General features: G+C 42.5%; 1 protein-coding gene across 1 annotated transcript in view; it reads right to left on the reverse strand.

Annotated features, from left to right (window-relative positions):
* Positions 1–11,631, reverse strand: part of LOC104538779 (ATP-binding cassette sub-family A member 9-like) — a gene marked incomplete at both ends in the record, with an annotated part of 16,672 nt that extends 5,041 nt beyond the window's left edge. The window contains 17 exons of the mRNA XM_010182107.1: positions 816–929; positions 1,463–1,600; positions 2,061–2,188; positions 2,607–2,773; positions 3,068–3,227; positions 3,782–3,901; positions 4,375–4,514; positions 5,120–5,210; positions 6,206–6,344; positions 6,696–6,815; positions 7,147–7,322; positions 7,674–7,784; positions 8,736–8,794; positions 9,455–9,626; positions 10,291–10,423; positions 11,001–11,186; positions 11,493–11,631. Coding sequence (XP_010180409.1) covers positions 816–929; positions 1,463–1,600; positions 2,061–2,188; positions 2,607–2,773; positions 3,068–3,227; positions 3,782–3,901; positions 4,375–4,514; positions 5,120–5,210; positions 6,206–6,344; positions 6,696–6,815; positions 7,147–7,322; positions 7,674–7,784; positions 8,736–8,794; positions 9,455–9,626; positions 10,291–10,423; positions 11,001–11,186; positions 11,493–11,631 — 2,293 coding nt within the window. The remainder of the gene's footprint in view (positions 1–815; positions 930–1,462; positions 1,601–2,060; positions 2,189–2,606; positions 2,774–3,067; positions 3,228–3,781; positions 3,902–4,374; positions 4,515–5,119; positions 5,211–6,205; positions 6,345–6,695; positions 6,816–7,146; positions 7,323–7,673; positions 7,785–8,735; positions 8,795–9,454; positions 9,627–10,290; positions 10,424–11,000; positions 11,187–11,492) is intronic.
* Positions 11,632–11,917: the final 286 nt, after the last annotated feature.

Raw genomic sequence — 11,917 nt, forward strand, 5'->3', positions numbered from 1 at the left:
CCTCCTCTCCTCCTCCTCCTCCTCTTCCTCTCCTCCTCCTCCTCCTCTTCCTCTCCTTCTCCTCCTCCTCTTCCTCTCCTTCTCCTCCTCCTTCATTACCCTTGCTCCTCCTTCCCTGGTAGAGCCCTCCTCTCCCTTCCAAGCACTTTCAACCTATTCTTAGTTTTACTGTGGTTTAAAAACGTGCCATTCTTAAAAAGAAAAAATAATCATCCTGCCCTCAAAATCTTTATTAACACCTGAATTGTTCTGAGCCCAAGCTGATTCAAAGAATCATAGACTGTGTTGGGTTGGAAGAGACCTTTACAGCTCATCCAGTCCAACCCTGCAGTGAGCAGGGACATTGGTACCAGATCAGGTTGCTCATGGCCCCATCAAGCCTGGCCTTGAATATCTCCAGGGATGGGGCCTCCACCACCTCTCTGGGCAACCTGTGTCAGTGATCTACCACCCTCATGGTGAAGAACTTTTTCCTCATATCCAACCTAAATCTTGTTTCACCCTTTTCTTGTTTAAAACCATCACCCCTCATTCTATTGCTACATGCCCTTGTGAACAGCTCTTCCCCAGCCTTCTTATGGGCACCTTTCAGATATCGGAAGGTTGTTTTTGGTGAGGTATTGGAAGGTCACTATTGGATTCCTTGAGATGCAGTGTAACACACTGCGGTACAACATTGTACACATGCGGCTTTATTTCTTCTAGCATCCCACCTAGAAATGCCAGCCAGCCCATGGGCACACGATCTGTTATCTAGAGACATAGCATTTGCATTCACTTCTTGTGTAAAACCGCTTTCGGTGTAAGCTTTTTACCTTGTAATCCTCCATGCTGCTCACTGCAAAGTGAGGAGGCAAGCCAGCGGCCAGAATCAGCATGTAGGTGAGGCAGATGAAGAAAAGCTCGTTCTTTGTTTCTGGGTATTCTGTCTGTGAAAGGAAAATTAAGAAGTTGTCAGTAATTAACAGCTGTCCAGGGAAAAATCTGAGCTCGACGCTCATAGGCAAGTGAGCAGTAACACTCATGGTAAGTTATTTGTGTTTAAGAACACAAATCAAAGCAATTAACGGAAGTATTTAGCATCTTAACATTTGCAACAAGTATTGGCATTGCTGTAAATTGCTGAGAACAGAGACCATCTTTTGATGCTGATGACCAAATGCATGCCGAAGCAAGATGGGACTTGCAAGCATCACTGTTCTATTCGTACCATACTGGCACGTAGCACAAGTTTAAATGTCTTATGGCACTGAAACCCTACAGAGCAATTAAACACTGCAGAAGAAATTCTCATTAAATAGCCCTGGCATTGACTGCTAAAAAACACCTCCAAGACCCGGCCAGCAGTTGAACCAGTGACCCCAACCCTTGGAGGTTGCTCATCCCGCCCCGTTTCCAACCCAATTAATTGGGTTTGAATTCTATTTCGATGAATTTTCCCCATGAAAGGCAAGAAACTCACGCTGTAAAAGGGCACACTCCAGACGCGGAAACGTGCGGTGGAATTGAAGAGCCTCAGGAAGGTGTTGCTGAGGATGTTCACCAGCACGGGGAAGCAGTTGATGGGCTCTGCGCTGCACATGACGGTGTAGCGGTAGCTCTGGAGATGTAAGAGCAAAGGACGTGACCTTCATGACCAAGAGGGGTGACAAAGCAATGACAAAGGCAATTGGGCAGTTTTATGGTGGGATCGCGGGGACCTGGACATGTTTAAACTGGTGACGCAAGCAGAATCATTGATAAAGACAATAATGTCTGGACAAAAAGCCCAAAAGACTTGCTTTAATGCTTTTCAGAAAAAAACACTCCAGAAAAGCATACAGTGGAAAGAAACAAATATAATCCTGGTTTCTCACAAAGAGAAAATACAGAATTTTTAAATAGATTTTAAATAACATTTTCATAATATTTTTTACCACAAACAAAATATTACTGATAATATTTAATACGTAAATTATTCTCCCTTTTGCTGGTGTGTGTATTTCGTTGTGCCTCAGTTAAACGCTTTTTAGAAAATCCTGTTGACATGCAGGATGAAAGAAGAAAAAACTACCCCTTACCTTGCCTTCCAGGGATATTTTTATAGCTCCATTATGCATTGGGATGCTTGTGATGTTTTTCTCAAGAGTTATTTCTGGGATTATGTTTTGAGTCTTCAAAGCAGCAATGAAATCTTCAATTTCTGATCCTGAAAACAAGCAAAGAACAGAAATTAGAATAATTATGGGTTATCTTTTTTTAAATAGAAAGTTTCTTATAGACAAGTTCCCCCTTGCAGAGTTATGTTAAAAAATAATCTAGTATCCAAGAAAACGAATATTGTCTCTATTTTTTTTCTATTTTAATTAAACTGGTTAAACCCAACGTATGTTTCAACATGTTTCTTGCTGGGGTTTTTTTTGTATTTTTGTCTTTTTTTTAATTTTTCAGCTTCATTACTCTTTTAAATATCAGCTACTCATTTATCATCACTGAAATTGGATTTGCTTTTGCTCAAAACACTTCCCAAAGCCACAAATACATAAAGGAACGTACAGAAAGAGTAAGGCAAGGTTGGTCTATCAACTCTAAGAGGACTCAGATCAACATCACATGTTCTTCTTCACCTGTATCATTGAAGATGAGAAGATTGGTCGACTTATTTTGAGTTTTCTCTTTAGTGGGAAGAAAATATGAGCTAGACGTGATTTCCCAGTTGCTGGAGACATCCCACAGTCGAAGTACAATGAAAGCTATCAGCATTGGAAGGATAAATATTCCAAAGAACAGCAATCTAGATGGAAAAACAGACCATAAGTGGGTCCAGGGGAACTCCGCCTTTAACTAATTGTGTGATTTCAGTTGAGAAAGGCAAGAGGAAATTTAAAACTTGAGCAACTCACAGCTCTACCAGTAAATTCTAACTTATTACTGCAGCTTTTAAACATTTCCCACCTAATTCTTGGCTTCCAAACACCTCCACTAGCATTTAAGCCTTCCTGCCCTCACTCAAGGGAAAGAACAAATCCTTTGGCGAGCATCAAGCCAGCACGAGGGCTGCAGACGAGGTGAGAGCTCCTGCACTTACATGGACCTGAGAACCTTTCCTTCATGCTTGAGTTTTAGGAAGCGAACCCTCGTCATGGCACACACTTGCTGCCTCCAGAGAGCCATCCCGCTCACTGCTGCAGTCCCCTGCTCCGAAAATGCCAGGAGGTTTTGGTCCTTCTCTGTGAGGTCTCCGTCTTCTGTGTGTTCACCACGAGAAACATCGTTATCCACAAAAAGCATTCAAAGGACAGGTTTAGGTGTCAACAATCAACAAGGATCTTCTCTTCTGAATAGAGGATTTCTTTCATTTTTAGCCAGGAAAGAAATAAGGACGGAGGAAATGGGCCATAGTTTACCCAAAACATAATTTCCATTGGTGAATTCAGACTGGCTGAACCTGGCCTCAAGTGGCAAGATGTGCAATATTGCCACTGGCCTTGTGAAATGCCTTCTGCATAGTTTATCTCTTCCCACCTCCTGGTCTGGGCAGGATACTTCAAAAGCAAATACCCTTACAACATCAATTTTAATTTGTGTGCTTAAAAGCCTATGGGAAGTCAAGACTGAATCAGCTAGACTTCTTCAAGAAGATAACCTTCACTAGAGGAAAGCTGAATACAACTACAACTCTAGACCTACCAAAACCTACTAAGATTCACATTTAACAGAAACTCATTAGATATTCAATTAAAACATACGTATATATGGAACTTAATTGCGGCACACTTGCAGATTGGAGTCGATGTTTTACCTTCTTGACCAATGGCTTCCTCGCCCTGCAGCTTCAGGAAAACATCTTCCAGGGTTGTTCTGCTAATCTCGTAATTAATGACCCCCTGCAGAAGGCTGCTCTCGAGGTGGCTGAACAGATCTGCACCACAGAAACAGTCAGATTCAGCCCAGTGACCAGGGCAGTGACCAAGTGTTGAGCAGAAATTCAGATGAGCATGATTAGCCTTGTACTTTCTAGCTTTTACATCATTAATTTCCGTAACTTAAAAGCCACAATAAAATTATTATGCTCTTTACAGGTAAGCAGAAAATTTCTTGATTACCATGGGCCTTCCTAGTGGGAGAAATCTCATCCTGAACCCAGAGGAGACTCGGTGGATTTTAGTTTATAGATTACTTGGTGGTTTATCTTTTGTTCATCTGCAGTATTGATATTGGCACGGCCATCAGGGGCTTTCTCTAAGGCTGATGTTTATGCAGCTCCGGGCTTCCTGGTCTCATGCATTATGGAGAAGGGAATATATTTATTCCCTTCACAGCAACTTTGCTTTCCACTTTTCCCACCACTTGATTTCTCTTTACAACCCTGGCTCAACAAGAGGTTTTTCTGACCTGGGAAGCTGTCGGTGTTTTCCAGAGGTAGGACATAGCTCAGCTCGCCTCCCTTCTGTCCTTCTAGCACGGCACCAGGGACGTACTGTCTGACCAGGGATGATGTGAGCTCAGGGTCACACAGCTCATTTATTTGCATCCTGTTCGCATTAAAAAGCAATTGCTATAATATTAAATGAGAATATTTTTTAAAAAAATGCATGCATCATCTATTTAAAATACAAAGCCAGCGGTCGTTCTTCAAGCCATAAGGAAACCTCCAAAACTGGGCAGCATTTCAGTGGGAATTTGGACAGATGTCTGCAGTGCCCCTGGTTTTGCCATGCACGTGAGAAATAGTTGAGGTTAAGAATAGTGATTCTGGCCAATGCCGCTAAACCAAGAACTCAGAAATTAAAATCCAAAGAAAAACAACTTTACATTAAAGCTGTTGTACGTCACTCTGGCACCAGAGCACGTGGAAATTGCAATTCATCTTGCTCTGGTCCCCTTTTGGCTGCGAAAGAGGTTGCAAAGTCATTTTAGCTACATGGCTCAGAGCTTTCAGAATTGGATTCCAAAGAAAAACAGCTTGCTGTCCAAAGTAAAAGGGTTTTGGCAGCCTTAAACGTCTTCTAAAATGAATTGTCAAGATTTCTATTACTCTATATAGAAACTCTATAGAGACACAGACTCTACAACAAACACTCACACCAACTAGAAGCTTTTAATAAAAAGAGTGATGGCCAAGAAGAAAAGGATTTACCTTAAGTGATAGCCAGTTCCCCATTTTCTCTTCAAGTACAGAGATGAGCCAACACACTGTAATCTCCCATTTGAGAGAAAAGCTTTGCGATCTAAGGAGGTACAAACACAAAGGATTTAGGGGGGATTTACAACAGAGCAGTAGCCTGACCTCCCTCTGCTCCTTCTGAACTCAACAGACATTTTTGTAATGAAGTCAAGAGGAGTAAAACCAGGCCAGTGACGTAGGGTTTTTTCCTTTATGAACGGCTGCCTTTCTCCTAAGCACCAAGGTTAATCTTTTACTTATGTATTCTTACAGGCTCGTGGAAAATTTGCCATGCAGCCCAGGAGCAGCAAGGAAATAGGAAATAGGAAACATATTAATTCAAACACTATCATTAATTTGTGTGGGTGCTGCTAGTGGTACATCCAGCTAATACACAACTGCTTCAACCCCCAAGCAGAGCACAAGCAAGGTCTTGGAGGGCCAGGTCAGTCACAGAATCACAGAATATGAGGAGTTGGAAGGGACCTTGAAAGATCATCCAGTCCAACCCCTGCCAGAGCAGGATCACCAGAGCAGTCACACAGGAACACGGCCAGGGCTTTGGGTGTCTCCAGAGAAGGAGACTCCATAACCTCTCTGGGCAGCCTGGTTCAGTGTTCTGTAACCCTTACAGTAAAAAAGTTTGTCCTCATCTTCAGCTTGAACCTCCTGTGCTCCAGCTTGGGACCATTGCCCCTTGTCCTGGCATTGGACATCCCAGAGCAGAGCTTGGCTCCTTCCTTCTGACACTCACCCTTTCCAAATTGATCCTCATGAAAGAGGGCACCCCTCAGTCTCCTCTGCTCCAAGCTCAAGAGCCCCAGCTCCCTGAGTCGCTCCTCATAAGGGAGTTGCTCCATCATCTTTGTGGCCCTGCTGGACTCTTTCAAGCAAGTCCAGTTCTGGCCTTTGCTCAGCCCAGGTTGGGTGGTCGCTATCAGACAAAATGTGTCCAGCAAGCACAAACTGCACCGTGGCAGGATCCACACATGGGCTCTGCAATGGGAAACCCTTGTTTTCAAACTGTAGGTCAATCACAGGGTGAAAACCTGGGCTCACCAGCATGGGCATCGGCCTCCTCCATGGACTGGGTGGTGAAGAGGGTCACGCGTCCAGCCTGGCGCTCCTTCAGGAGGCTCCACACGTGGTGCCTGGAGCAGGGATCCAACCCCGCTGTCGGCTCATCCAAAAGCAACACCTGCAAACGTGAACAAGGTCAGACCTCCACCCGTCCAAGCTGGCGTTTCCATGTTTGTGTCATTTCATGTCATGCTTTTGATGATCTTGATCTGAGAATAAAATGCATCCTCAATTACCAGCTATTTTTATGGCTCTTTTCATTTATTATCTTTTTCCTTTATTACCCTTTTCATTTAAAACACAGCTCTCATTGACCCAAATTCCTCAATCCTTCCAGCAGCCAATTGAACTAGTAGGTGAGAAGACTTGACATGCCAGGGAAAAAGTACAAATATCTGTGTGCCAAGTCAAAATGGGAAGCTCCATTCAAAAACTGTAGTTGTATTGTGTAAATATGACCGGTCCCTACCTGGGGATTGCCTAAAATTGCAATTCCAAGAGACAATTTCCTTTTTTGTCCCCCACTCAGATTATCAGCATGGATGTCCTGAGGGTCGGTGAGGTCCAACATCTGGAGAACTTTCTGCACCTTGGTAATACACAAAAACAAAAGCCAGATTTCAAAAGCACTGGTTGCATTTTAATTCGTACACGGCTACACACAGTACGGGAAAGCAAAACTTCAAGGTTTTAAAATTATCTACTTTAAATGGATTTGCTTAGAGGTAAGTACTGTAAATCTGAATTCGAACTCTTATGACATGATGATACGAAACAATTGAGTAAAACACTTCTCCCCTAAATTAAGGTTGTTTTCATTTCCACAGAACAAGATGCATGTGGTAATTTTTTACAAAGAAAGCTCAAAGTGTCCAAGATGCTGTAAAACAGAGGTCAGTGACCTACGAGCACATACCAACCTCTTGCTCTACTTCATTCCCCTGAATCCCCTTGATGTGAGCAAAAATTCTCAGGTTTTCCTTCACCGTTAAGGCTTCAAAATGCAAATTAAACTGGGGGCAAACCCCAACCATTGCTTGAATTCCTTCCATATCCTGTACTTCAGACACTTTGTAGTTGTATATCATTGCGGAACCTGCAGGCAGGAAAGTATTTAAAAAAAAGAAAGAAAATAAAGGCAAAATATCTTTCTGTCGTCCAAAAATACCATTCAAAAAGTTTTCAGAGCGCCAAATCTCTGTATGCAGCTCATGGAAAACATCAGGCCATCCAGATGGAGCAGTAACCATCCGTGTATGCTTGCACAGATGAGCACATCCATGAAGGATGCGTCAGCCCTGATGCTCATGCTGAAGGAGCGATCTGTGCTGATAGCGAGCAAGGCTGAACGACTGAGAGAAAACCTGGGTTTTTGCATCTTTACCCCTTCACGCTTGAAAAAAACCAAACAGTTTCTCCTCTTCAGCATCCAGGTCCATCATCTTACCTGCTGAAGGCTTGGAAAATCCACTGAGCACATTTAACAGAGCACTTTTTCCAGATCCGCTGTGACCAAGTAATGCCGTGATCTGACCTTCGTATATGTTTAAGGACAAACCTAGAAGAGAAACAGGATAGCATTAGGATGGAAGTTCATGAAAAATAGACCTGTATGTGTAGCTTGCTGCAAGTATAACAGAGGGGTTGACATTTCTTTTGAAGCTAAGAGGCAAAAATACACATCCAAAACCATGGGTTTCACCTTCAGAAGTTAGGACTAAACTTAGTAAGGAACTTGCAGTCGTGTCCTGATTGATTGAGGGAACAAATAGATTAACTTCAATATTTAAAGAATTTTCCCGTCTGTTTTCTATGAGATTGATAACCTTTGATTTTAGCATGGCTCAAGAGAGAGCTCACAGAAAGAGAAGAGTCCATAACCTTTCCAACGCGTGGGATTTCAGGAGTTATTTCAAAGCATCCAGACTTTGCTACCCCAATTCCTTTAAAAAAAAAGAAAGACAGACTTATTTTGTATTTTTGTGGGTTGTTTGGGTTGTGTTTTCTTTACTCAGTATAAAAATACTGATTTTTTCACTTGGAGTTCTTGTTAAATAAAGGCATGTAACAAATATCCCACAACTGTGCTTTGACTATGCCAGCTACTTGCATATCTGCGGTTGGCAAATGTGTAAGTGCTTGGAGAGCACTGTTCAGCCACAAATCAAAAACACCCCAAGTTTTGTTTGCCCAGAATAGTTTACATTTTGAAAGGGAAGTTTGAGAGGGGATTTTCAGAGTGCTTCATGGCAGCAAATTCCACAGCTTTTAAGAATTCTGCTGTTGTGAAAAATAATAAATAGCAATTTGCCTGGAGTGAACAGGAAAATAACAACCCGGTAGAAATTTGCCAGTAATTTACCTCAGCAGAAATAACCATTGAGTAATGTGTAATGCGTTTTAACAGTGCTGGAGGCAGAATGAAGAACATCCAGTACATTTCAAAACAGTCTGGGTTCATATCTAGTGAAAAAAAAAGAAATTAAAAGCACTCCAAAACCTCTCTTACCTCTTAAAGCTTCGGTTCTCTTGCCCTTCTTCTGGTATGTTTTTTTAATACTGTTTAGTCTAAAGGAAAGGTAAGAGAGTCATTACTATTTAATCTCACCATTTTGGCATGTTTCCTTGAAGTAACCTTTGCAAACTATTGGAAGAATATTCCTCAACCTCCTCCTCAAACTGGTCCTGCTCCCTACCATCGGGGGTGAAGGTAATTCCATCTGAAGGAACTGCTGTCTAGAATTTGTTTCTCTTAATGTATTTTATAGTGTTTCTTTTAGTGTATTTTTCTAAAAGACATAGAAAAACTTTCAAAGTCAAACTCAGTGAACATGCAGTGGATGAAGTAGGAGGCCCTAGGGAATGAGAAAACATGTGGTTACCTAATTAAAAGCAATGATCTCACTATTATTTTAGCAGATTTACATTTAATAATAAGCAACGGGCAGCAGCAGCAATGGACCAAACCAGCCCCATAAGGATGTAAATAACATTATTTTATACAGCAAGTCGGTTCCTGTCACAGAAGATGCAACCAAGTCCAATAAGTGTTCAAACCCAGTTCTGGAGCAAAATCAAACACTGAACAAACCCTCCCCATCGCCTGTTTGCCACTAACTTTATCTGCATATGGTAGGTGGCTCAGTCTAACATTCACCAATGCAATACAGCTGTGCTCTCTGGAGTAACGTGTAGCATTATATTTGTCATGCCTACAAGAGTCTTTACCTGATTGCTTCCTTCCCATCAAAGCCCGGAGGCATTGGCTCGATGTTATTGCTAAAGGGAGGATCGTGGCTGCTCTCGCTGCCCGCTCGCACCCCCACGTACCCGCTCCTGGGCTTGAACCAGTATGATGGCCTCAGGAAGAATGTAGGTGGATATGGGGCTCCGTACTTGCCTAATTCAGAAAGAAAGAAGGTGAAATATCAACCAAAAGCTGTGATCTGTCAACTCAGCTTCAATAAATGCCATGTCCAGCTGTCTCTTCCTCTACAGCTGCAGAGGAAGCATGGAAGAGTTGGTAAGTTTGGCAAAGTTACCTATGCATCTGTATCTGTAAATACAAGTGGGGAACAATTACAACAAAGACCTCATTGACCACCTCTTTGGCCCAGAAGTTATAGGAAAATCAGGTCAAGTCCTCCAAGATCCTTTTAAACCCAGTGCTTAGGACTGCTGGAGCAGATATAAAGGATCTTAGTGCCTCGCTGCCAGATTTCATGTTCCCTTTGGAGCCTGTTTTTGAGGCAGGGCCAAATAAGGTCGCTACATGCACCAGGCTTCTGTGAAAACAGTATTCTTCCCAACCATTTTTTTCCCAGCAACCCAGAAAATGCAGTTTTCAGCCCCTCATAACACACGGCATGGCTCATTGCTGTTGGGATGCCATTCCACAGCCTGACCAGCTCACTACCAGGACACCTTTTTTGTTGCTTCACATAGATGACAGCTCCCTCAGCTCTATCCCATCCCTTCTTGGCACCTTCCTCACTATGAGGGAAGGGAATTATAGAAGAAAAATGCAAGGAAATTTGTAGTCTTTCCCTCACATTTCTACTTACCAGGCAAAACCTTATCGAAGTAGATGGCCAACAGTAAATACAAGACACTGTCAAGGGTCAGTATGAGGTAGAGCTTAAAGAAAGGGTACAATTCCGGTGTGAAGGCCGGTCCATATTTTTCTAATTTTATCATCTACGAGAGAAAAAGGCACAAGTCAGATGCAACACTTCCTTTAGCCAGAAATACAACCCGCAAGCCACTGCTGTGTCATCAGGACCATTTTCACCAGAAACCCGTGTCCACTCGTGACCATGACACGGTTTCCAAGCAGGGCAACTCTTTATTATGACAACAAGTATCAGAAATGCTTCCGTAAGCTGAATTCTAAATTGTGGAGAAGTTACTACACCAGAAGGGTGATGCACATGGTATTTGCTGGGGCAGCACTTTAAGACCTCGCTGTTCTTGGCAGACCACGGTACCCACCAGACATGTGATAATTTTCCAGAGATCAAAATTTACTCTATATACAGAGCTCATACAATTTAATGATGCAGTTCTGAGTCTAACTATATTTCTTGTCAATCAGCGTGTACTTTTTGGAGTCAACTTCTCTTTTTACAAAGCATCTAGAGCAGAGGGACACGACTGGGTCATTATAGCAATGCAAATTATGTAAAGCACCTCCTGTTCTCTGGTCGAAGCCTGAAGCGTGTTTGCTGTGGGCTGAACTTTTATGATTTGCTGGCTTTTATGATTTTGAACATACCTTTGAGATGCCAGCTGTGAGGGCAAAAGGGCTGAAGAGATTAAAAATGCATTCTGAAGACGGCGGTAGATTTTCAAACATTGTAAAAAAACCCAGCAATCCGAAGATGACGTGAACGACAAATCCCACAAAACTGGCAATATTTGGCTGCTTTAGCAACGAGCTGAGCATGAAACAGAAGTGGATCTGCAGCAGAGAAAACCTGTAATTAGCAGGATGCCTCCCAAGAAGGCAGCCCCAGCCCCAGGACCACATTAATGCTGCTGTTAGCACCTCTCTTTACTTTGATTTCAAGTCAGAATCTCCCAAAATGTAATAAGAATGATATATAAGCTTACCAATTATAACAACAAACTCTGGTAATGAAGTTTTTCTTCTTTTCTCACATAATACCCAGCCCTAGAGTACTCTGTAGTCTTTGAGCTTTAGGTGTTTTGACTGGGAAATGGGGAAAAAACTGTGCATCGTTTAAGAACACAAAAGCAGACTTACAGATGCTATGCCATAAAAGAAATAAAAGAAATATATTTCGAAAAAGCTGTAGTCGTGGGTGACTGCTCTGGTCGTGATCAGCGTCAGCAGACTTGCTGTTATGGAAATGTACACGGTGTACAGCAAGCTCCAGGATAACCTGCAAAGGAAGGCACGGTTATTTTTGCCCCTGTACATGACAGCACAGGCCTTTACACGGCCAGCACTAGACACAATTTTTAGTTCAAATACTTCATAATTCCCCAATACACTTCCATTTACAGTTTCTGGACAGGAAAGGTGCAGATACCCCTGTCTTGCACCTACCCAAACCTCTGCAGATGCAACGATGCCAGCAAAGAGCCACGGGGCATCTGAGCACTTATTTGCTGCTTGTCCTAATAGCATGAAATACTCTTGCTCAGAAGGCTTTGGCAGTTTGTTTT

Source organism: Mesitornis unicolor, unplaced genomic scaffold (genome assembly GCF_000695765.1).
Source record: "Mesitornis unicolor isolate BGI_N332 unplaced genomic scaffold, ASM69576v1 scaffold43033, whole genome shotgun sequence".
Taxonomy (NCBI): domain Eukaryota; kingdom Metazoa; phylum Chordata; class Aves; order Mesitornithiformes; family Mesitornithidae; genus Mesitornis; species Mesitornis unicolor.